This window comes from Amphibalanus amphitrite, unplaced genomic scaffold (genome assembly GCF_019059575.1).
Source record: "Amphibalanus amphitrite isolate SeventyFive unplaced genomic scaffold, NRLGWU_Aamphi_draft 001763F_arrow, whole genome shotgun sequence".
NCBI lineage: Eukaryota > Metazoa > Arthropoda > Thecostraca > Balanomorpha > Balanidae > Amphibalanus > Amphibalanus amphitrite.
The window spans coordinates 81,595-108,328 of record NW_024883256.1 but is presented as its reverse complement, the minus strand read 5'-3'; the positions used below and the strand labels follow the sequence as shown (position 1 = coordinate 108,328).

Sequence of the window (26,734 nt, the reverse complement as noted above, 5' to 3'; positions counted from 1 at the left end):
ATTTCAACACTCCTTCAGATATCCATTTACTACGAATAGATCATCGCGGTAGGTAAGAAGAGGATGCAGATGGCGTTCTCAGAATCCTGAGTGACCTTCCCGTGACCTTCTGAAGCTTCTTGCCAGATCGGAGATGCACGAAGCCGATGAACCCATTTTAGCTAAAATTTATCACATCAGTCCGCGCCGGGCCGGGGTGTGGGATTGCGATCATATAGCCATTTTCACGACGGGCTATCCGGCGAGTGCACCTAATTTGACCAAATCTGCACCTAATCTCTTTTACAGCAAATATCTTTATTTTATGAATTCATTTCAGTGTTTTAACCCTGTGGGGGGGGGGGGGGTCGGATGGACCCCCCCATGGTTTTTCGCGAATAACTCGCGTAAAAAGCGGCCGATCGCAACGAAACTTTCAGTACCCTCGCATTGATCAATTTTACACCTACCCTGAAAATTTCATGACCCTGACCCAAATGACCTTTGACCTGTGACCTCTTTTCCGAGACCATGTTTGGCCGGAATCGCGATTTCGCGTACCTATGTCGGCTCGCACTAGCCGCGTGTTTGCAAGCTTTTCGTGGTTTCAAACGTTCAAACATGTGATTTGATGTTACTCCCGTGTGTGTCAAGGTCACCTGAAGGTCAGGTCAGGTCATTGACCTTTGGTGACCTCAGGTGACCTCGGGTCACTTTTTTCGAGTTTTACATGTTTCTAGGCTAGTTTTTGGAGCTGAATTCGAATTTAGCAACCATTTGAACATTTATGAAGTAGTTTTGGTGACTTCGTAACATGTTACGAAGCTGTCAGAGGCGGTTGACACGTACTACGAATACCCGTCACGACGCCTACTGGTTGACCTGACCTGACCTGACCCGACCTGGTCTAAATGCTTCAAGACATCATCTGTGATCAAAACTAACACGATATTCGTGATCAGCACCCCGAAAAACCCCATAGCAGCCACACTTTACGACTTTCTAACAGGTCCCGATTTTCCCGACTTTGGGTCATTGACCTGACCTGGAAGGTCAACCAATGACCTAGGACCTTAAAATTGGGTATCATCGGCTTCCTCTCGTCACGGGCAACACGCTCGTTTTTCCGCGAAGCTCTAGCTCAATCAGGGGCCAAACGGCAAGGGGGGTCCAACCGACCCCCCCCCCCACACACATTAGAAGCTGGCAAACGCCGCACACATGCGAGGGTTAATCAATGATACTCTCTGATAATATGACAAAAAGCAGGCTTATAAGCAATTAGTGCAACCCTAGCTGATAGCTACTAAGAGACTCACTGAACCTAATTTGACCAAATCTGCACCTTATCTGCACCAGATGTGCACCAAATGTATACCAGATGGCCGTTGTGAAAACGGCTCATGTGGGATTCCATAAATGTCTAAAAGAAAATGGCGGCAAGTAGGGCCACAGTTCTTGGTACACCTTATCGTATCATGCCTCTTTATTTCAGATTTAGTTCTTTCAAGGTCAGTTCACAAGGTCAGGCCAAGTAACCTCACCTCATAAAAAGTTCCAATGCTTGTCTTGCATATACACTGAAAAAAACTTACTCCCCATTTTCTAATTTTAGAATGCCAAAAAGCACTCCTGCAATCGAATAATTTTATGACCTGGCATAAGCGCCTAAAATGGGGAGTTTTGGGGAATAAAACTAGCATATAGAATATATTTAGTATCCGAACGCTTATTTTATTCGTGCTCGGGAGTAATTTTATGACGGAGGATAAAGGTATGCTATCTTTGGATAAAATTACACCAGATGATAATTTTATTAACTTAATACTAAAATTGCTCCCATTCGGGGAATAATATTGCCATGCCAAAAAGCACTCCTTTTTTTGATAATTTTACCCCGGAGTAACTCCCCGGTAAAATCAAGCCCCGGTGTAAAAGTACCACCCCTGATAATGCGGGGTGATGTGATAATATTATGACCAAGTGTAAAATAAGGAATGCATTTAAACAATGTATTGAAACACCAACAATTGATTAACGAATGGTACCTGAGCATCAGCAGGTACATCTTAATTTGGACGCACTTCCAGTGATGGCGCATTGCGGCCGACAGGGACGTAATTTTGCTTCCTAGTTGAGAAGCGGCGTCTCAACTGGGAGGCAAAACTTCGTCTCTGCCGGCCGCAATGCGAAATCACTGGAAGGACGTTCAAGGTCACAACTCACAAGGGCGTTATGGTTAACACTGAGGCTAACGAATAACATCTGCGCACAGAACCACCGCCACGGATGACAGATAAAACGAGCGTGTATGGTTAACACTGAGGCTAACGAATAACATCTGCGCACAGAACCACCGCCACGGATGGCAGATAAAACGAGCGTGTATGGTTAACACTGAGGCTAACGAATAACATCTGCGCACAGAACCACCGCCACGGATGGCAGATAAAACGAGCGTGTATGGTTAACACTGAGGCTAACGAATAACATCTGCGCACAGAACCACCGCCACGGATGGCATATAAAACGAGCGTGATCTGGGGTATAAAAGACGTATGAGACTCATTGGCGTACTGAGACCGCCGCAGCTGAATTAGTCATAATACAGAGGCTCCAGTAGTGTGAGCCACACGTTGTGAGTCACTTGAGCCACAGGTGAGCCACAAGTCACGAGTCACTTGAACCACAGGTGAGCCACAGGTCGCCAGTCATTCGAAGTGGGCATCTCCGATGCTGGTTCTACACTACCTGGGTAACCTCCCACACCTTCTGTGATAAGCCAGATAGGTTTACATCGAATCCCACACTCCGGTAAAGAATCTCGGACAGGGCCCTGCAGGGCCCCGTGAACTTTGTGTAGAAGACAGCGTGGGCGGCCGTCATTAGGGCCACGGTCTCCAACATGGTGGCCGGCAGTTGGCAGACCACCACACCGTCCACCGATAGTTCCTCACCTGCCTGACGAACCCCGTTTCTCGGATCCGCCAAGGTGCCAATGGTTGTTCCACAATCCACAACCATAGGCAAGTAGAGCTAGCAGCTCGTCGTCTGCCGTGAAAAAGAATATTGCTGTCAGTTGGCATCAATGCATATCGTACAAATAAACGTAAAGGAAACCTAGGAGAGAAACAAGGAACCGCGTTCGTACAGTAGCTGGCTATGCCATCTACAGTATCTGGAGACGATTCTTCGCTTCTTCCTGATTTCTTTTCTTTTCACTCTCAAAATCGTAGTACGATGCGTAGTACGTTTGCGTAGTACGATACACACAAAAACGTGGTGCATAATTACAAAATAATTATACGTCGTTAAAATATTTCAGTGAAATAAGAAATTAGTACCCGATGTTCCGCTGTCATGGTTAAGTATGGAGTGCAAGTAGGTATCAAACTGCATGTAACTGTGGTAGATTTGGAGACAATGAAGACAACCATGAATGGAGACAACCTGAATGGAGACAACCATGACTTTTCAATATCACTAGAGTTAAACAACACTTTTTGACTAATAGCAAAACCAACGACGATTGGCTGTCCAAAGGTGAGGTACAACATGTTGTCCGGCCCGTCGTTAACCCTCGCCCGTAAACGGCGATCTGCCACCTTCGCCCATGCAGGGGGGGGGGGGGTTGGTGCGACCCCCCCCTTGGCGTTTGAAAACGGAGCGTCGTAGAGCTTAGCGGAAAAGACCAACGGATTTCTCTCGCCGAGATCTCGCGATTGGTGGTATATTTTTTGGTCCTAGGTCAACATTTGACCTACTTTTGACCGGTCAAAGGTCAAATTTTCGGAAAAATAGACTTTTTCAAATTTTCCGCGGCGATTGCGGCAAAATGGTAGGAGATATCGACTTGAAACCTTCACTTTCGTGTTCCTTGATCAATTCTCTATCGTTTGGTATGTATTTCGTTTCCCTAGCTCTAAAAATGGCGCGTTGGGAGCGCCGGAAGTCGGCAAGGTCACAGTCGGTGGCAGAAATTCGAAAAATCAAAATTTAAATTTTTGAAATCTGATTGTATATTTGGATTTGGGATGTCCATTTGCTCCCTATAGAAACTAATATTGCTGCATATTCCCATTGAGGTGACAAGAATTAGCAAAATAGTGGTTCGGGCGCTTTTCAAAAATAGTACCGGACGCTGTTCCTCTTGTGACGTCATAGCTCCGTGACCTGACCTGACCCGGTCAAGTTTCTTATACCATATGATAGCCAATACTTGCCCCAACATGCATGGGAAGTTTCATCACGATCCATCAACCGATGTCCGTACCACCGGCAGGAAACCTCGGGCGTTGGCACTCAGTTTGTGAAAATCCGGCCGGAGGCTGTTCCCTTTGTGACGTCATAACTCCGTGACCTGACATGACCCGGTCAAATTTTTTTATCAAAAGATGCGCAAGGTTTGCCCCATAAGGTACCCAAAATTTGGCGGCGCTGCGCGCCGCCGTTTTTGCACTATTTCCGAAAAACCTCAGGGGGGGTTGCACCAACCCCCCCTACATGGGCGAGGGTTAAAGTGCCACCTTTTTACGGTTTTCGGTTTAAAACGGTTTTCAGTAGACCTGACCCACCTATGACCTACCCTGAAGTCCGTTTCCCGAAATTCGTCCTAGTTTTCGAGATATCCGCATTCGAACTTCACATTGATGCCATCACAAAAAGTGTGGGAGATGGGATTTTAACATGGTAATGTTACATTCCCATATTCCACACATTTGTGATGGCTTTAATCTGAAGTCCAATTGCGGATATCTTGAAAACTAGGCTTCAGGGTAGGTCATAGGTGGGTTAGGTCTAGTGAAAACCGTTTTGTGTAAAAAAGGTGGCAGTCTTCCTTTAAGCCAAAAAAAAATCATCAAGAAAATAAACAGCCTGCCCTCTGCTATTAATGTATTACGCCATTGGGATATGTGAAACGTCATTTCTCCATCGTGCAGGAAGAAGCATGCGTGGGAAATACCTTCCTACACTTGGTCTTGGCTAATGTTTTGGCCTGACCTCGTATTTATCGAAAATACCCCGGGCCTAACTTTACATTCGCTAAAAAAAATCAGTCAGATCTAAACATTATTCCAGCCTGGCAGGAATATTGTCTACGGTGATCGGCTCGAGCCCAGTTATATAGAAGAAGAGTAGGTATCCCTCCCCCCCCGGCACGATGTGTTGCTAGCGGAACACCTCATCCGAAAAGGTGTGCTTGTGCCCGTTCAAAACTCACCGTCTTTGTCGGCCGGCTCCACGTTTATCATCGTCTGGGCATACCTCTTCGCGGTATGTCTGATTTTGTGCAGGACATGCTCCTTCACGTCCTCCTCGAGCCCCATGATCATTCCCAAGTCAGTCCACACCTGGAAACATCGCAAAATCACATTAATGAATGGAATTAACATCAAGCAACATCAAGTGAACATTATATCATTGTGGAAGGTCAGGTCAGGTAAGGTCAGGTCAGGTCAGACAAGGGAGCCCAACCAGGTAAGAGAACCAGGTAAGAGAACCTGCACTTAAAGGGACCCTCCCACCTTCAAAAAAGTTAATGAATTGGCACGAAAGTGATGTCGCTCGGTTCAGAAAGAGCAAAAACGCATATCTACCAAATTTCATCGAAAAATATTCACCGGTTTTCAAGATATTAGACTTTTACTTTTGTTTACTTTTTGGGATCTCCGCTGTTCCTAGCGACTATTTGAAAGTGCGGCATTTGTTGCGCGCAAAGCAGCATATACCACCCGTGCTACCAAACGTTTTAGTAAAAGATTTAAAAATCGTTAGATCTGCGCTGACGTCACAATTCTAAGGGCATACCAATGCACTAGCCCCTTAGAATCCGAAAACTGCAAGTTTGAAATTCCATATCTCCGAATTGAAGCATTTGTCGATGTGTGAGTGCCCAAACCGGTATTTGCAGGCCATGGCCACCAATTTGGCTATCTCAACTCAAAACTAATGTTAAGGTGGGAGTGTCCCTTTAACATGTTGGACAGTTCCTCCCTGCTGGGTGCTTGCCTACCTACTTTTCAGCACCTAGAGCCCTGCCATACTAGGTATTTGGGCGCATTCCATACAGTGTCCCTGAGTGAGATGCTTATATTGTTACTTACACTGTGAGTTGCATGGTTTAAAAAATATCACAAAATCTATAACTTATTAGCTCTACATAACAATCTTGATCACAACTTGAACTAAACAGGGTAATTGACATGGCTGTTTCCCCTGGTTTCAATGGCCTTGAGCATGTCATGGGTGACAATTCGTCTTCCAGAATTTCATCATCGCGGAAATCTTCGTCCGCAAATCTACGTCAACGCATTTCTTGGATTGTATGGTCATACTACGGATTACTGTAAAGTCATACTAACAAAACACAAAGTATACAGTAATTTAGCTTACCTTCGAGGACTGGGACGCTTGCTCGGTTCTCTGATGCAGAAGGCCTTGGTTCTGACGACTTGAGCACAATGGCGGTCGCGAATGCAGTCGCGAAGTGCAGAGACATTCCGAAAATATTATTCTTGGAATAATACTGTGCTGGACGAATAGATTAATCACTTTTAGATTAGTTATGTCACAACGGAATAGGATTATCAAGAAAGTTACAGTATTGCTTGAAATACGCTCCCGAACTCCCGAAGAATAATGTTAGTAATGCTACCACATAATATTACTCCATGGTTATAAAATTATTGTCCGGACATGATAGTTTTATCACGAAGAAGTAATTTTTACACCTACAAAGAATAGTTTTTTCTGTTGCGTCAATTTATCAGCCGTAATGGAGTATAAAAATTACCCTAATTACTCCACAGCGGTTTACTTTTATGCAGTTTTGATAAAAGTACTCTAGCTGTCAATTTTATTACCATCTAATGGGAGTTCAGCACAAATATATTCCAATGACCTTGTTTATCACTGTGAAATAAGCTAAAATTACCCCATGCCTCTTTGAGACTGATATAAATTTATAACCCGAAAGAATAAAAAGGACACGTGATAAAATAAGAAGATAAAATTAGCACTTGCTAAAACACAAAAGAAATGATTATAGTACCAGGTTTAAGAATAACTTTCAAAAACGCCCTTAATGCAATGCAGAGAGTAAGAATACGCTACAAAACATAATCATTATATGCCATTGGTGCGTGATTATTCGCCAAACTGGAGTGGGAAAACTCCAAAAATAACTCTCTAGGTGTAAGTTTTTTTCAGTGTACCTAGGACTAATCGCTTTGAAATTTTCAGCGATTGATGAAGGCCTGAGAAGTGAGAACTCATAAAAACGGTTTATTTCAGTTTTTATATCGGTTACCTAAGGTCAGGTGAATTTTGCGACGTCTCAAATACCTACCATTTCCTATAAAAAAAATGGGAAAATTGAATTGTGCTTTTTTTGAAGTAAACACTCGATCAAACATCTGGCAGTAGCTAAAAATGAAGTATTTAATCGAAAAATTGCCCTGTGACCATTTTTTATATTCCTGAGGTCATCTCAGTTCAGGCGAAAGGCCCCCAACACTTTTTTGACAGTAACTTTAGATAGAGACATACTGGAGCGATGAAAACACCTCAGATGTGGATCGAGTGCAATAACACGACCATTTGCGGTCAGGTCATGACGTTGACCTAAGGTCATATATTTCAAAGTGAACCTCCAAGGTCAACTTTTATTCATACGACGTGTCTCGACAAGAGAAACACGATGCTGGTAAATACAATTTCGTGTAAGTTTTAACCCTCGCCCATGTAGGGGGGGGGGTTGGTGCAACCCCCCCCCCCTGAGGTTTTTCGGAAATAGTGCAAAAACGGCGGCGCGCAGCGCCGCCAAATTTTGGGTACCTTATGGGGCAAACCTTGCGCATCTTTTGATAAAAAAAAATTTGACCGGGTCATGTCAGGTCACGGAGTTATGACGTCACAAAGGGAACAGCCTCCGGCCGGATTTTCACAAACTGAGTGCTAACGCCCGAGGTTTCCTGCCGGTGGTACGGACATCGGTTGATGGATCGTGATGAAACTTCTCATGCATGTTGGGGCAAGTATTGTCTATCATATGGTATAAGAAACTTGACCGGGTCAGGTCAGGTCACGGAGCTATGACGTCACAAGAGGAACAGCGTCCGGTACTATTTTTGAAAAGCGCCCGAACCACTATTTTGCTAATTCTTGTCACCTCAATGGGAATATGCAGCAATATTAGCTTCTATAGGGAGCAAATGGACCTTCCAAATCCAAAAATACAATCAGATTTCAAAAATTTAAATTTTGATTTTTCGAATTTCTGCCGTCGACTGTGACCTTGCCGAGTTCCGGCGCTCCCAACGCGCCATTTTTAGAGCTAGGGAAACGAAATACATACAAAACGATAGAGAATTGATCAAGGAACACGATAGTGAAAGTTTCAAGTCGATATCTCCCACCGTTTTGCCGCAATCGCCGCGGAAAGTTGAAAAAAGTCTATTTTTCCGAAAATTTGACCTTTGACCGGTCAAAAGTAGGTCAAATGTTGACCTAGGACCAAAAAATATACCACCAATCGCGAGATCTCGGCAAGAGCAATCCGTTGGTTTTTTCCGCTAAGCTCTACGACGCTCCGTTTTCAAACGCCAAGGGGGGGTCGCACCAACCCCCCCCCCCCTGCATGGGCGAAGGTGGCAGATCGCCGTTTACGGGGGAGGGTTAAGTCACAAGTTTACGGAGAGAGCGAAGCGAGCGGAGTCTTTCGTAAATTAACGGAAATTTCTGAGTATGAGCGGCCGGCCGGCCGAACAAAAATACAAAACATGGAAAAATAACCCGCCAAAACGTTTTAATCAAGTTTTTGCCCCACTGGACTGTAGAGGCTAAAACGTTGATTTAGGGCATCTCTGAGGGAAATATGCAAATGGACATAGTAAAAAAGGGTAACAAAGCTATCGAATGCGCTTTTCCGAGGCGCTGTACCTCTGTCCGCTCCCGATTTATGCCGAGGCAGGTTCGAGGAGATTTGTCGAAGCACAAATTTGTACAAAATGTAACTATAGGTGAAATTTTACATTTGATGAACTCTGGGCTCGGGTGACCTGACCATTGACCTTTGGCTTTATGGCTTTAAAAATGACCGAAGTAATTTTTTACTGAATTTTACTCTCTTTCGAACGTCGCCTAATGCTTATCACTACGTGATTGTTTGTCGTTTGTTTTGGTGGGTTAGGCACTTTCGGTCCAATGGGACCATTTCAGAGCCGGGAGGATGATAGGATATCCCTCGCGGGCCCGGGGGGCGTTTTTCGCCCCCCCCCCCCTGGCGAATATTTGCGATAGCTCCCGAACGCTTAGGGATAGGAAAGCGAAACTTTCAGTACCTTTTTTCCCATCAATTTGACATCTTCTGAAGTAAAAAATTTGGACCTGGCCCCCTTGATGACGTCACAAGGTCCATTTTTCTAGACCCCTGCACGGCAAACTTCGGCGTCACAGACGCAAACTTCAAATAGCTACTAAAAATAGAGTTTTAGAGATAAAGACAAATTACGAGCACGGTTGTGTAGCGTTTGACCTAGAGAAAAATAGAAAAATAGTTTTGGTGACCTGAGGTCAGAGGTCAGGTCAACGACCCCGAAATGTGGTTTTAGTTTTTCGCAAATAACTTCGACAAAAATGGTCCTAGAGCTACGGCAGTGGTACCATCGCATTCGCCTTGTCAAGCCGCGTCGAATGATATATATTTTGTTCGGAAAAGGTCAAATGTTATGTTGACCTCATGTGACCTCGAATGACCTCTGGTTGACCTTGACACATGAAAGGTCGTATATGATGGATTTGTATCCGCTGATCACGAATCTGGCATCTATTTTCCTCTTAGCCTTCATTTAGAGCTTCCAGATGGCAAAATTGTCTTATTTATTATAACTAACTTGAATTTGTGAAATAGCCTCTAGCAGGGATACTCTTCTGTGACCTTGACCTTTGAGCAGCCTTGTATCGTAAGATGAACCACAAATAGGGAACGGATAAGCCTCAAAACATTTCAAAACATCTTGGAAGTTAGCACGCAAGATGTGCGAAAAAGTGCCAAGTTTGAGGTCAATTTTGAGCGTGACCTTGACCTTGACCTTTGATTTTGAGCACAGTTTCGGAATCCCCAAATTCTCTTCTTTCGTTTGACACCCAATTTTACCGGTTTGATGCAGCCTGCCGTCCTCTAGAAGGCTTACTTTGAGATCTCTACACATGTGCCGGTTTTTGCCTTTGACCTTGACCTCTGACCATGAAAATTGACCTGAGGTCAAAAATTTTAGGTGCTTTAGAATCGTCTCGTAAGTACCTTTCGTTTGGTATCGCTTTTGTTTCCGTAGCTCCCTTATTTACGGAGTTAGACAGGGGGGGGGGGGCGAAAAACGCCCCCCCCCCGGGCTGCAGTGGTTGGGATTACCCCCCGGGCCCGGCCGGGATATAGGGGGAGACATTGGTCTGGGCAGGCACCCTAGTGAGTCACCGGGGCTGAGCCCGTCCAGAGGACAGGCCACCCAGCCCCAATGTACTCTGCAACCGGCTACGGGGTGCGCTCCCTCGGGAGCAGCGATGCCGCTCCAAGGGAGCAGCCCGCATGAGATAAAGTTGCCTTTCCAGCCCGGAGTGTGGGTTGCGACGTGGAGGAGAAGGATTTCAGTATCCTGAGGATAGAAGCACGGAACGGTGCACTACGTGAACCAGAAGCCGAGTTATAAAAGGGAGGGAGATGTTCAAGCACCTCCCAGAGGTCGTAAAAATCAAGAACTCATGAGACAGGAGGCCCAGAGGGGCGCGGGATAAAGCAACGGTGGATTCCGAACATTATTTCGCTTCAGGGTAGTTGCCTTTTCGATGCGAAACGTTCTCACAATTACATTTCCCTGATGAGTCGACAGCCGATGGTTTTTAGCTGCAGCAGTGCCCACTACCCACCTAGGGTCTCGCTCGTCAAACTATGTTTCGATTAATGCCTCCTAGATGGCACTAGAAGTCAACGCCTGAAGTCATACTGTACCGCAAGGCCCGGCCGTCCGAGTCGGGCGGCAGGGCTCGGGCCCCAGCCGCAATAACTAATATAACTTCAATTAGGTAAAAAAGGGGGAGCAGAGGAGTAGTTAGCTATCGGATTGAACTCACAGACGTCCTGATCAAGTTCGTTATAGCTGCTGCACTAGGCACTAGGCAGCATACAGGGTTGGGCAGATAAATTGGGACAAATTTCAACTTCCTCTAAAACGACTATTTTTTGAGTGATAAAGATAATTTTTGAACGTAAATATAGGCTAATGAATACGTTTCCATGTTATGCAGGTTGCGTTGTAATTTTGAGCCGGCTGGTCACAGAACGTGGGCTTGAGCAAGCCACTAACAACTTAGTCCGCGCGCACATGCATGCCAATACTCTAATTATGCTCCATCAAATGGCTGAAAGTAGTGTGCATCGAACAGACGTAAACGTTGGAGGAAGAGATGATATTGACTCATCCTTACATACCTATTGCATTGACACCGGCCGCTCCCCCGGTTTTCCAGGGGGCTAAAAGGCAAAATTCAGTTAAATCAGAGGATCCTCGCGAAAACAGTGGCGCGAGCTTACCACGAAGGTAGCCGCGCCATGAGAAAGCGACATACCAGCACCTCAAACATATACTCTTATGCATTGATGCATATCAACCTGTCAACATAGATGTTGAAGCAGCTGTGACGTTCAAAAGATTGTTTCCTCTTGAAGGGCTTGGAGAAGCGAGCAAGCACGTGCAGATCTTTTTCGACGATGGTATCCCCATAACCGAACATATGAACAACCGCAAACACCATGTAACATCGCAACCAGCCCAGGAGACGTGATCTTAGTTCCAAAAAGCAATGCAGCAGACATCGGTGTTGCCATTCCACTCAATGACTTCTGACGGTCACGTGGGGCCCCCTTATTTTACGGAATCGGGAGGGGGTTCGCCATTACAGGGTACCTAACGATTATTCCGGCAGTTCGAATCAACAAGATGAAAGAAGGCAACATCCTGCATGGAGTGATGCTCTTCGAGGAGTCAGCTCCCCGGCATACAGTAAATTAAATGCAAATTCTCCTGAAACGGAGGATCCCGCAAACTGTACCCAAGGGAAAATGCCCCCTTCCTCATTAAACCTCAGCCCACACAAGTTCTGGTTGCTGGGGCGTTTTTGCGGGTGAGTCTAACGAACGTCCCCATGTGACTGTGGTGAGCCTCAGCAGTGCCAGTTGACTACAATTACGAGCCATTTCAGACGGGAGATCTCGCCGCGCGTGCGGCCAGTTCAGGCACCGATAAGGACTGATGCAGGTGGATCACGGTGACCACATTTGGTGAAAATGTGTAAAATTGGTGTGACAATATGTGATCCGAATTTGAAATGCCTATGTTTACAAATTTCTACGCTACGGCGTTCTAAATGCAAATATGTATTTTGTCCCAATTTATCTGCCCAACCCTGTACCTACCTCTTTAGCATTCATGTCCAAGATAATTGATAAATTTCTGTGGTTTCGCCTCGGGCGGCTGGTGCAGGCTACTACAACCACACACGTCTTTAAATTAGCAAACCTGTCACGTTTCAGCAACGCCCCACTCCAGAGGGCTCCAGCTGGTCATAATTTCTTGTTCGGCCGATAGCCTTGAAGCGGAGAACAGGTGGAATGCGGACTGCCCGTGCCTCGGGCCAACCGAGCTGATCTATTTATAGTCCAATTACTGGGTAGGTAGCGCCGTGCGCCACCCAGCAGCAGCAGAGAGGGGGGGGGGGGAGGTATCGATACAGTCGGCTCCCGCTGCACACACCTGCAGCCGCCCCAGGGCGGGAAGAGACGAACGGCAGATAGTGAGGTAGGTGCACGGCCATCGCACCGACATCAAATTAGGCGGCCAGCTGCCGTCAGGGAGCCGTGATGTGCATACGGATGCGGACATTATGCAAAGTCAATCTATGAGCGGCGCCGGTGGCTATAGTACGTGCCATGTGTCCGTACGACTACGGGCAGGAGCGGACTGTTACTATAGTGCCTACTGCCTACACCTATGTGCTGGGGGCAGGAACGACGTGGCGGCATTAGTGGTCCGCCTTGCTTGTGGTCTGGGCCGACGATTGCCCGTGACTAAATGATGCAGATTTTACATTTTACAGCATTTAATTCCATTTTATCACTTTGGAGAGCAGTACGTGTGCCTCTTCCCGTACGGCGAAAATACATCATGTGAAGTATGAGGGCAAAAGGCTAAGAACGGGGAAACGGCATAGATTCGAAAGGCATAGATTAGATTCATGATTAAATACTTGCTACCGGTAACAGCCGTGGACAGTCTATATACAGTTATAAAATAATATCGGGATAGGTTGCATCGGTGCACTGTTACCCGAGCATAGCTAGGGCTTGGTAGAAAACAATTACGTAAATAATTGAATTTAACAAACTAAAAACGAGTAGGGGGACCATTTTCCTTCAATCATTTTTTAGTCTGATCCATTCAGCCTTTACTCGTTAAACCTTATCTTTGACCTTATCTACGTTACGAAACAATCGGCATAAGTGGCACCGTAATAGCGTCACATGATCATTGCTAGAGGTCGGCAGTAAATAAATGAAAGAAAGAAAGAGACAAATAACAAAGCAAGTAAGAGGGCTTGTTGTTCTTCAATTATCTTTAACCTATTCGTAATACACAGACAGCACAATCAGACAGAAGTAGGTAGAGCCGGTGAGTCCTTTGTCCGCAATCGAGGACGGGATATAATCATTGCGTGATGGACAGAATAGGATACAATGTAACTAAAAGAGAAACCTGCACTGCCTGCTCCCCTGTCCAACGTAATCAAATGTAACTACAGAGCCACTGGCGATACCGGCGATTACAGCTCTGCCCATCAGACGGAATGAAGTTAGATCGACGCGCATCTTGGTAGAAAACCGTTACACATTATTACACATTATAGAATGCCGTTACACATTATTGATGATGCCCATTTGCATAATCTATACCAGAAAACTTTTGATCCATTTCATGGCGTCGAAAGCAACTTTGAACCAGAAACTCAAAGAATGTTTGAGGACATTATCGGTAAATGTAAATTCTACTCAGTTGATGTCAATAGATCTAAACCTGATGATCTAATAATTCACCAATGGTCAATTTTACACCTGAATGTCAGATCCATCCTCAACAATGAAAAGTTTGACTCACTCACAACATTTCTACACACAACTGGTATCAAATGGGATGTAATCTGTATATCTGAAACCTGGCTCAATCGTGATACTGAAAAACAGCGCACAATGGCTGGCTACTCTGCCTTCTTTGAAAGCAGAGTAGGAAAGGCAGGTGGAGGAGTGGCCGTTTACGTGCGCAACGATCGAGTCAAATCTTGTGTGAAGTTACAAACAGAAGGTCTGAGAGGTACAGAATCATTATTTATTAAATGTGAACTACCTTGCTCTAAGGTATTAATCATAGGACAGATTTATAGACCTCCAGGTGTATGTCAATCCGAGTTCATTGACTACATGGACACCATTTTAGAATCACTTACACGAGCTCAAACCAATTGCTCATGCATAATTGCAGGTGATTTTAACTTCGACCTTTTCGACCTTGACAACGATGACTCTACCCGTGACTTTTTTAATCTCCTTACATCGTACGGATTCCTCCCATCCATATGTAAGACAACAAGGTATGGAGAAAAAAAGTGGTCACTATTAGACAACATATATTGTAATAATATAGAAATTGTAAACAGCTCTGGAGTGATCAATGATGATCTGTCAGATCATTTTCCTGTGTTCCTCACGCTCAGCATCAAAAGCGTTGAGCGAAAACTGCAAAGGGAAGAAATAAAATCTTTCGACTACAGGAAAATTGATGCCCTTAAAACACACCTTCAAAATTCATTACATGGATTCACTAATGTAACAGACCCGAACATTGCCTGTGAAACTTTACTACAAGCATACACAACAGGAATAGATAGGTATAGCATTACCTATAGACCCTCTAGGAAAAATACACCAATTAAACCGTGGATCAGTCCAGGTATTTTAGCATCAATAAACTGTAAAAATGTATTGTTTCTACAAAAGAACAAATATCCCAATCGAGAAAACATATCCACATATAGCAATTACAGAAATGCCCTTAATAATATTCTAAGGGAAGCAAAGAAAATGTACATCAAAAACGAATTAAAAAATGCAAACCCTAAGAAAACGTGGGATATCTTAAGAAAGATAACGAAAGGTTCATCTGGCCACTCAGCTTTGCCAAAATCCTTCCATACCGCAGATGCGAATGTCGAAGGGCCTCAACAAATAGCTAATGGATTTAACACATTTTTTTCTAATGTTGGTAAGCAGTTAAGAAATAAAATACATCGAAATGATGTAGATCCAACAAATTATATACCTGTATTTACAGGGAATAGCCTGGATTCCCTATCACTCACTAATGAACAGGAAATTACCAACATCGTAGACAATATGAATAAGGTCGGTGGAGGCCATGAAAGATAAATACTAGAATATTTAGAGCAACTTATGCCTCAATAATGCCAGAAATCGTACACTTCATGAACCTCTGTCTGCAGGAAAGTACTTTTCCTAAACTCCTAAAATTTGCTATTGTTAAACCAATTTTCAAAGCAGGCAATAATCAGCATTTTAATAACTATAGACCGATATCCCTTTTACCGGTGATTTCCAAACTATTGGAAAAACTTCTACATACTCGTTTTAACGATCATTTAGTTACAAATGGTATTATTAATCCACACCAGTTTGGATTTAGAAAAGGTATGAGCACGTACATGCCAATATCACTCTTACAAGAAAAGATTGTAAGTGCTCTTGAACTAAACCACATTGCATGTGGGCTTTATTTAGATATCCGAAAAGCCTTCGACACGGTGAACATAGACATTTTATTAAACAAAATCAAGTGTTATGGAATAAAAGATAAGGCGTACGATATGATATCATCGTATTTGAACGAGCGAGCTCAATGTGTTCAAATAGACCAAACAAGATCTAAAACAGTATCAATAGATATGGGAGTCCCGCAAGGATCTATCCTGGGACCGCTCCTGTTTATTTTATATATAAACGATTTTCCGAACATTAGCAAGGATTTTACTGCATATTTGTATGCAGATGATACAGCAGTCTTCATGGAGTGTGAAAATGAAGCAGATTTACAAAGTTCCATCGATGCCATTATGCCCAAGATATCCGAATGGTTTTCTGCAAACCAGCTATCAGTTAACACAGATAAAACCTTGTACCAAATATATTCAAACAAGAAAAACAGACAGGATGTAATGCTGAAACTAGGAGGTGTCGAAATTCAAAGGACTGGAACTGTTAAATACCTTGGAATGTTTATTGATGAAGATATGAAGTGGAACACACACATTAACAAGCTATGTACCGTGCTGTGTAGAAATGTTGGTATGATTACCAAAGTAAAATATTTTCTAAGCAGTGACCATTTGTTACTGCTTTACAATGCTTTGTTCTTATCGTATGTCAATTACTGTTGCTTTATTTATAGTAATACATACTCATCAAGCTTGTCAAAAATTGAAAAACTCCAAAAACGTGTTATAAGAGTTATAGATGGTCAGCCGAAGATGGCACATGCTGATCCAATTTTCAAAAAACTTAAGCTTCTCAAGATAAAAGACATTGGAAATCAGCAAATGCTGCTCATCTTGCATAGAAAAATATGCAATAATCTACCAGATGGAATAGATCGGATGTTCAGATTTCATCCCATCGGCAGAAGCAATCGCTCTGCTAGACATTTTGAAGAAATATTTACTTACAAAAAGTACAAAACGCAAACAATAGCATGGACTGGACCTAGAGTTTGGAATGAAATTATAACCCCCCTGTTTCCTCAAATTCAACATGTACCTCCTTCCAAACATACATTGAAAAGAATTGTAAAAGAGCGTTTAATTAATAAATACTGAGTATTGATAAACGCATTACTCGCAGCCCGCAGGCGATGTTTTTGACTTCTCATCCTATACCTACGCTACCATGCCTATGGTAATGAATATGTATATTTGCCTAGATACGTATACAAGTGTCTATAATGTATGTAGTATGTATATGTATAATTGCTTGTGCATGTATTTGTACGTAAGTGTGAATGTTTATGATCTTAGGTGCGTACCTACATTGATTAGGTACGCCCCGTGCAGTGTACATTGTGACAATTGACAAGTGTGTAATGAGTAAGTGTATGACATTCTGTTCATGCCTACTCTTGTGCATAATGGCATTTAATTATGTTGAACTAAGTACACACAAGTGTGTAAGAGAATGAGAATGGACCTTGTTGCACACCTACACTGTTGGGTGTGCATCATGGCATTTTATCATGTTTGAATTGAGTACACACAAGTGTGTAAGAATATGTGCCTAAACTAGGGCGCATACCTACATTGGCTGGGTTGCATGATATCATTTATTTGTGTAAATGAGTGTGTAAGTGTGATGTGTGCATGATACTGTAATATGCCACCCCATCTGTTTGGCGGCCTGGGACCTTGGAGTGCCCGGCAACAAGCCTCGCTTCGTTGGGTGCTCTGGGAGCCCGGGCTACCTTGCTGCTGACATGCGCTGAATTTGACCAGAGTTTGATGATGACTTGGCTATGACTGTGGATCCCCCTCTAACTAACCTGCCCCAGTGGACTTTGACACTTTCCCCGGCGTGTGTGGGTGTTGTGAGTGTGATGGATGTGTGAGTGTGCTGATAAATTGGGGGCTTTCAGTAGTGGGCAGTCACCACTGATTGCAGTGTTGACTACTTTGCTTCTTTTTTGTTCCCCTAATTCGTATGGCTTTCTCCCTTCTGCTTTTTTATGTTACATTTCATTTCCTAGCAGGGAGTGCCGCGACTTGCAATTTTAAGTTATTATGGTGTTAACGTAAGGTTCTGTGTGTCGCTGGGATAGAGGGAGGGGGCACTCCTGGTCACCTGATAATGGGTGGCGGCATAGAAAAAAAAAAAAAAATCTGATCTGAGAGGCTGCGTCCACCCATCAGACGAGTGGCCACAGCAGTGTGTGCCCTCAGCAGTCATAGCAACTGCACGGAGAACAGGCACGGAGCGGCGGTGGTCACTGGTCGATGCAGACGCGTGTGTATGTTCATTAACGAAGCAGCAGGCGAGTCGGGCGCGGTAAAATGCCAGTCCCAGAACACAGAACACAGTAATATCGTGCTCTAGCACTGCACTGACGTGGCCGGTGCTGCTCTAACGATTTATTCACATTCAAACTGTATGTGCCGCGGGTTTCAGACTTCTAGTGGCGCCCGGAATGGCAGTGTATCACGAACTTGCGGGACTGTGAATCTGTGGAACGGCGACATAAAATACGGTAGGTCAGCACTGATTGCGCATATATTACGGAGCGGATACGCGCCAGTACACATACACATACGCACACACGCACACAAACGCAGACGGGGCGCTCTGAACATCGGGGCGCCACTCGGCGGAGGCTGGATATGGCACCGCGGCGCGGCGGCGCCGGCCGCTCGTCCCGGCCCGGCCGCGCTGAACACCCACACGGCGCGGCGGTGTCGGCCCAGTCCCGGGGCGGCGCTGGACGCCCCTCGATCCGCGGCGCCCGGCCGGCCGCGGCCGCGACTAGGAGGCGCGGCCGGTTCGCGACCTTTGTACTGAGAGGAGCCTGAGAGAGGGAGACGCGCCGCGCGGCCGGCCGGCGACTGCTACCGCGTCGGTCGGTCTGCGCCGCTCGCCGGCGGCAGTGGCAGCTCGAACAGCATCTCGGAGGAGGGAGGGACGCCGCCGCCGGCCGGTGCGCCCGGTGACGACAGCAGCACGCGCGACAGCGGCGCCGGAGAGCTGACGGGCGCTGCCGGCGGCGCGGTGAGCAGCAGCGCCCCGGAGCGCGGCGGCGCCAGCGAGGCCAGCTCCACCATGCTGTAGCGCGGCTGGCCGGTCGGCGAGGTGAGCAGGAGTCGCGGCGGCGGCGGCGCCACCGGCCGCGCCGAGGCCGGCGGCATCACCATGCTGCAGTTGGCCAGCAGCAGCTGGTTGATCTGCGCCAGCTCCTGCTGCTGCTGCGAGATGCGCTGCTGCAGCTGGTGGTGCTTGAGCAGCAGACTGTCCTGCACCTGCAGCTGCGTATGGGTTACCGCCGAGCGCTGCGGCGCGGCCACCAGTTGCTGCTGCGGCTGCTGCTGCTGTGCCTGCTGCTGCTGAGGCTGCGCCTGCTGCTGAGGCTGCGCCTGCTGCTGAGGCTGCTGCTGCATTGGTGCCGGTAGCGGCGGCGCCGCGTGGTGTTGCCGGTATTGCTGCTGTTGCCTCTGCTGCTGCTGCTGCTGCTGTTGTTGTTGTTGTTGCTGCTGCTGCTGCTGCTGCTGCTGCTGCTGTTGCTGCTGTTGCCGCTGTTGCTGCTGCTGCTGATATTGTTGCTGCTGTTGATGATGCTGCCGTTGCCGCCGCCTCTGCTGCTGCTGCTGTTGTTGTTGTTGCTGCTGCTGCTGCTGCTGCTGCTGCTGCTGCTCCGGTGTCACAGTCTGCTGCTGTGGCTGCTGCATCACCTGCACACAGTGCAGCCCCAGTGGACTGGGCGCACCCTCCGACTTGCAGAGGGGCCCGCCGCCAGCCGGCTCGGCGGCCGCGCTCGCCAGGTACAGGCTGTCAGCCGGTGAAACGGCCTCGTAGCTGGCGCAGGGCGAGGCGACCGTGGCCGGCGGCGGCCCGCTGACCGCCGGCGACCACAGCGGGTCAGCGTCAGTGAGCAGCTGCGGCGCCGGCGCCGGCTGCGGCGTGGCGCAGCGGGGCCGCGGCTGCTGGGCGCGTACCTCGGCTAGACTCACCGCCGAGTGCGTGCACACGATAAACTCGGGCTTCGAGTTCCACTGGTGGTAGGTGATGTAGTACTTGGTCTGCAGCCACAACCACTTCTGGCCCTTGGTGAGGAACCGGTAAAAGCACGAGGTTCCCTGGCCGACCCTCATCAGCTGCTCGTGGCAGTCGGCCACCCCGTGCAGGTCGTCCCCGTGGTAGTAATCGTACACAGACGTGCCCAGAACCTCCATAGCCGAGTAGCCTATCAGATGGGACGCCCGATGGTCCAGGAACAGAAACTTCCACTCGAGACTGTGCCGGGAGGAGAACTCGCGGCGTCCGTTGTCACTCGGCGTGAGCACCAGTTCGCGCACCAGCTGGCACGTCCGCAGCCGGCAGATGCCGATATAGACGGCGCCGGCGTGGTCGCCGCCGCTGCCCGCCGCGCCGGCCGCCGTCGGGTGCACGTGGCCGGCGAGTTGCACCAGCTCGTACTGCGGAGCGGCGCCCGTCGAGCCGCCGCGCCGCAGGTGAAGCATCACGGAGAATCGGCCGCGCTGGCCGCCGTCCTGCGCCGGGGCGTCTCCCCGGCTCAGCAGGTCGTACAGCGCGGCACTTTGTTCCGCGGGCATCAGTTCGTACAGCGACTGGAACAGCACGTCCTCGGGCAGCAGCGACAGTAGCGACGCCACGTTCTCACTCACGTACAGGATCTTCCCTAGCCGGTTGAACGCCAGAATGAACGCGTCCAGACCTTCGAGCATGAGCTGCGTGAACTCATCACTCGTCAGAAAGGACGGCTTCCACTCCTCGCGAGTATCATCGTCTCGGCTGCGCGCTGACGTCTCATTGTGCGCGCGCAGGAAGCCGATGGTGGCGCGCAACACTGCCGATTTGTCCATTTTGCGGCTGGCGCCGCCCACCAGTCGCGAAAGCTCATTGACGAGCACATTGAACTGGTCGCGACGTTTTTTCTCGTTGGTGTTGCGCGACTGCCGCTTGGTCTCATCGCGATCGTCGGCGTCCGAGCAGGACATGTCTGCCGGCGCGCCCGGCGGAGAGACGGCCAGCCGGCGCTCAGCCCATCCGGGCCGGCGACGGCGCTCTCCGGCGGCGCCGGTCCGCGCCGTGCCGGCCTGCGCGCGCTGCACCGGACGCCGGGCCCCGCCGCGCGCCTACACTGCACTACGGTGGCCGGCCGGCGGCGGGCTCACTGATCACCGGCCGGCGGCCGGCGCGCCAGCGAGACCGACACGCGCTGCATCCAGCTCTGGTCCAGCGTCTCCAGCTGCGCCAGAAACTCGTTGGTCATCAGCTGGTGGCACTGCTCGGGGGACAGGCCGGACGCCGTGCCTGCCGGAGACAGAGACATACAGTCAGGATAATGTATAGTACGGTCTGTAGGGCGGGCAGGGAGGGGAGAGAATGGGGGCCTGCTGGGCACACAGATATACTATACAAGCACGGTATAGCATAGTACGAAATGTATGTCGAGCGGGACTGAGGGTCGGGGTCTGCCGAGCATACAGACATACAGTCACGGCACAGCACAGTTCATTTACAGTGCACTGCAGAGCGGACAGATGGGCGGGGCTGGGGTAGGGCCTGTGACTCGGGCGGGGTATATGCTGATGCCGGACTGGGTACGCCAAACAGATTCAGCCATTGGCACACACACGGCCACGGCCACAGTTCGCTCTGTGGGCGGGCCGGGCGTCGCGGGCCGCGGGGAGGGGCCTTATGGCAGCAGAAGGTCAAACAGAGGCACCCACTGACACACAGTCATGAGAACGTGGCCAGTCGCGCGCGATAACTCGCTTATGTAACCGATAAGACGCGCCACGGACTCCACATAGCAAACACAGTACAAAGTCCCCGGTGCGAGTGTCCCGCGGAGGCGGCTGTGCTCGCCGCTCGGACACCATAGGCGACTCCAGTGACCCCGAGGCCGGGACTTAGCGATGCAGCTAAGAACAGAACGGGATCAAAGTTGGGGAAACTTCTTTTGAGTATTTAACTTTTGCATACGAGAAAAAACAAGGAGTTATACAACACGTTCCAAGAGGTTGGTGTTTTTAGCTTAACCGCCGAAGATAAGCAGTCAGACATTTTTAGATCAAGTCACTGAAGTTGAGCTGTGTTCTTTCCAGAATATTCAAAACACCTCATTTTATGAAAATGTTAGCAGCATAACTGGCGGGCTTCTACTGGCTTTAGCAAAATTTTACATTACCCTAATGCAACGATGCTTTTGTGCTACTGCTATGAAATACAGTAGGTGTTCGAATAAAATTCAACCATAACCGCTATGTTGAATAGATCGATATATCACCCAGTCAAGTAATCAGGTACCTAATGAGGGAAAATATGAGGTCATTTCTCATTTCTGTTTCTGTTTTTACCGATACTGGTATAGCAGAATGGCACGGATGCTCGCAAGTCGCAAATAACAAAGAGCTGTATACGTAACGCGACACATGCAATATGTGCCAATAGCAATGAGCAACAGGCTACCGGACTCCGGAGCCACCCTTCGCTGCAGCCAGTCGAAGCCAGCAGATGCGAGTCAGCCACAGCCAACACCGGCCAACGCAGACACAGCGAGCCACGGGAAACCAAAAACCAGCCCCAGCCATGCGCCGTCAGCCAAGACGTCCAGGAACCAGCCACAGCCTGTCGAGCCACCGAAATCCTTTCGGCACCGCCCCCGCCGCGCGCGGCAGCGTCCGATTCCGTGAGACGGTCGTGCCATGCCTGGCACGAACCCGGGGCGGGACCCGAGCGCCGCCACATAGTAACCTCTAGTTACGAGATTCGCCGCTAGGGAAGGAACGAAAGCGACTTCAGCATTCTGGACACGCTTACTAGGTATGCATCATCACACCCTTGTCATTGACGTGGACGATGTGTTTGAATAAAGCACACACGTAACCTGAGCTTCACCTGTTGATCTGACATTCCGTTTTTGAGTCATGTTCTTTAATTAAGTGTTTTGTCAACAGAACGCGAAAACTCTGTGAGCGCTGTGGTCGTGAGCCCGACTCGCCCAGTGTGATGGACGCTTGCCAGCATACTTCAGTCGGTCTCTGAGGTTTGAGAGGAATCCCCCAGTGCGGGCAGAGTCTCTCCTGACCTCAGCACTGGACAGGACAGCTCGAGTACCTGATCACCCTCAGAACCACAGGCACGCGCCGGTACCCACACGAACCCATTTCGAATGGCTGCAGACAGGTGTCAGCTCGAGGGCGGAAAGGCGTGATTTATCGCCACACGCTCGGTATTTGTAACCGTACCACACAGCTGAGCCAGGACTGAGGACGACCCGTAATGCAATAGATAGATACGGACAAGAGCACCCTGGTACTGGTCCAGGACCATAAACTGACGTTCTGAAAACTTTCTCTGGTTCCAGGGTGGTATCTACATATGAACCGAGGACTGGGCACGTTATCAGGCTGTGGAGTAGGACGTACGAATTCAGATAGACTGAAAATAAAGTATTGGCCAGAGTCCGTAACTCAGGTGCGCCAGATAGGAAGCCAGCACACGCCGCATAGCACAGCGCACGGGTACAGTCCACAGCAGAAGTAATGTGGGGTTTCAGTCATGGGTACCTATGTTCTGCTTCTGAAGCTTAGGAACGATTAGCCAGACTAAAATGAAACTTTGAATGTAGCTTATATGTATCGTCACCCTTGCAGCTGCAACTTTAGCTATTGACATCTTCTTTTCGATCACTCCGCATTAAACAATCGCCAGTCAAAGCCAACCGTTGAGATTGGTAAAACCCTACATTACTTTAGCGGTGGGCTGTACCTACCAGGCGGGGCGCGCTAGCCAACCCAGACTGTGACTGTACTCGGGTACCGGGGTACAGCAAGACGATATCCGTGAACTCAGCCGGTTATGCAACTAACCGTGCCCGAGTCCCATGGGGACAGACAGGGGTACATGAACCCAGCACCGACTGCAATGTGGTCGTGAATAGCATGACATGCATAAGTCAGGGGGCAATGATAAAATCATAGTTTGACGTCAATATTGCCGCTGTTAAAAATCCACAGTGCATAATAATTGGGTGCCTGCGGACATGAATGAAAGAAACAAATTGTAACGGCATAACGATTCGCTATTAGCCGTGCACCACGCCATTTAGCATGCAGCGGACAGGCAACCGGGCAGACCTCACGGAAATCACGCAGGAGCGCGGGGGGGGGGGGGCGCCGGCGGTGGCGTCACCGACCTGAATAGGCGGCGGCCGCTGACGTCATACGCTTACGTCAGAGGTTCGCTCGAGTTGACGGCTGTGTTGGCGATCGCCAAAGATACGGACCACGAACACAAAAGTCGAGATTCCAACAGTAAGAAACGGCCAACTTAAAGGGACTGTCCCACCTTCAAAAAATTGCTTTGATATACTGTTTTTGTGTTGCAAGACATAGATTAGGGGCCCCTGTACACGAAATTGGCAAACATTCGGCCCATAGTTGGCTAATTGTTTAAAAATTCCAATTTAAAGCTTTTGGATCGATTACGTCATATGATTGTTTTTTTATCGGGCAAAGTTTTTTCCTAGCTGCCAAACCGGTGGCACAAAGTTTTGTTACGCTTCTGCCGCGAATAGTACAAACATTGCGCATGAAATCAAAACTCAGGAAATTGTAACATGCAAAGTAACGCAAACATGTTCAATGTTCATGGAAAGGATTGAAATGAAAATTGGAAAATTGAAGCTTGAACTTTGTCAAGAAGAAGGTCGCAAACTGCAAAGAATATCAACAAGGCCTTATTTATCATTTTTAAAAGATTATAGAATGCTCCCTAATAAGCAAAAGCAAGATATTGATGTTGAAGTTGTTGAAGTTGAAGTTGTAGTGAGCTGTAGTAGACTAGGTCTATTCAGTGCTCACATCGAGCCGGACTAGGAATGAGGTCATGTGAGGTGATGTTTGATTATTGATGCTGCCCACAATGTCTTGGGCACATGGATGATGGAAGTGAGCTCAACTTCAATAATCATACCTAAGAATCACAATGGATATAGCCATGAGCCAGACTGCAAAGTATGGCAATTTTGTCCAGATGTTGTCAGTGCAGACTCCTTCGTCTGGTGCGGATTTAAGTGTGGTGCGGTGTGGATTTGGTTTGGTGTGGTGCAGATTTAGTGTAGCGGGGTGCGAAGTGTTCTCTCAGCCCCCTTTGGTGTGAATTTTCTGGCTCAGTTTGCAGGGTTTGTGTAAATTTTGAACTTAGGCCAGTGCTCCTTGGCAACCTGCGAGCCATACTCTGCAGTACTGGCCTGGGCCCATGAGCAAAGTAATATAATATAGTCTGTTCAAGATTCAATATAATAAGTCTGCAAAACACATTCCAGCAATTGTAATTGAAGCAGAATGAATTGTAGTGACCTGCATTTGTATTTTTGTTGTGTCTGTGAAAAATAATAAATATACCTACTTATTGGAAAAATCGTGGCCTTTCAGCACATTTGGCAGAGTTGTGTGACTCTGATGTAGTGGCTCATGTGGAACGCAACGAGCTGCGGAACAAGCTTGAATAGCATTTTGCCTCAGGGCTATCTGCCAGAAACATTTCATCTGCATGAATTTATCTACAGGCAAGTCTGACAAATTTGTGGATTAACTGGGGACCTTGTAAGCCTGCATATTAAATTCTAGCCTGCCAGCTCAGCCCTATCCTCAGTTTCAGCATTCAGCATGATAACAGTTCTGATCAAGTTCTGATTGTCACCACTGAGACACCAATGGAGTCCTCTGAAATTTTGCCTTTTAATTAAATTATTTGTAAGAGTTTCAAGCTATATTTAGACCAAACATTTCACTCTCAAAGATCTGCGACCTACCCCACTCGTCCAGTAGGATGCCTGGCGCGCAAACAGTCCAGCAGTGAGCTGCCAACTGGCACGCAGGGCAGCAGCAGGCAGTGGCAGCAACGGCAACTGGTGAACACGTCTTGGACTGCAGCCACGACATAATCTAGGCTAGCGTCTATTCAATTTGTCCATGTACAAGTCCCACAGCTCCTGCCCGAGGTGCCCGAGGTTGCGCAAGTCAGGGAACTGACCACCTCCAGCCCAGGCGTGGTTCACTGACTCAAGATATTTCAACTGACCAGTCAGAGTTCATGTTTTGCAACTTTTATCCAAGTTATTTGTAATTGTAATATTCTAAACTGAATTTTAGGCATGACTTCATTTTTCAAGAGCTACAAAGAACACACCTTCCCTGTGCAGCACGTCTATTGTCCTAACATTAGTCACATAGTTGCAAGAAGCGACTTGAATGCGGAACCTGCCTGTTTTGAAGCCCTGTTGTCTGTTGGGTGACACTGCACAGAGGTAAGGATGGGGTGTGATTTTGCTGCTGTTTGTCAGGTTCAATAATCAATATGTGTGTCAATGATCACAAAGTACTCTAAAGGTTTAAAAAATGCACAGCATGGCCTAACAAAGCACATTACCTAGGTTTTGACAAGCAGCGCAGCGACTGTGGTACAAAGGCCCAGTCCTGGTCCCATGCTCATGTTAGTAGCTGGATCTGCTCCCAGGAAACAAAGGTAAAACACTATTGACAGCTTTAAGATGAAATCTTTAGGAAAACTAAGCCATCTATAAAATCTAACATAAGCTTAAAAGCGCAACAGAGCATTTCTGATTCAACGTGCAGCACTTCCGCTTTCATCCGCCATCAGCAACCCAGTTCAAAGAATGATGCATTACATCACTAAAATTTATTTCAAAATACCTCTGCATGGTGTTTACACAAACAACAGTTCTTTACTAGACATGGTCGACCTCAGGCCACCCACACTTCAGCAAACAGGGTATTATCAATGTTTAACGGCTCAAGGTTAGTCGTCTTGGATGTTCAGAAATAAAAAGGTGAA

General features: G+C 47.5%; 1 protein-coding gene and 1 long non-coding RNA gene across 5 annotated transcripts in view; both read right to left on the bottom strand.

The window, feature by feature from the left end:
* Positions 1-2,796: 2,796 nt before the first annotated feature.
* On the bottom strand, positions 2,797-6,506 carry LOC122375040. Its single transcript, XR_006255328.1, has 3 exons — positions 6,373-6,506; positions 5,201-5,330; positions 2,797-3,030 (listed from the first exon to the last, which is right to left on the bottom strand). It is a non-coding gene; the product is annotated as an uncharacterized LOC122375040 (long non-coding RNA).
* An 11,885-nt stretch (positions 6,507-18,391) lies between these two features.
* Positions 18,392-26,734, bottom strand: part of LOC122375039 (circadian locomoter output cycles protein kaput-like) — an 81,213-nt gene continuing 72,870 nt past the window's right edge. For 3 of the 4 annotated variants that reach the window (XM_043354180.1, XM_043354181.1, XM_043354182.1), the window contains one exon: positions 18,392-21,181. In XM_043354180.1, the coding sequence (XP_043210115.1) occupies positions 18,742-20,865 (2,124 nt within the window). In that variant the 5' untranslated portion in view covers positions 20,866-21,181 and the 3' untranslated portion in view covers positions 18,392-18,741. Of the gene's footprint in view, positions 21,182-25,691; positions 25,754-26,734 lie in introns of those variants that run through there. The other variant, XM_043354183.1, reaches the window with a different exon arrangement.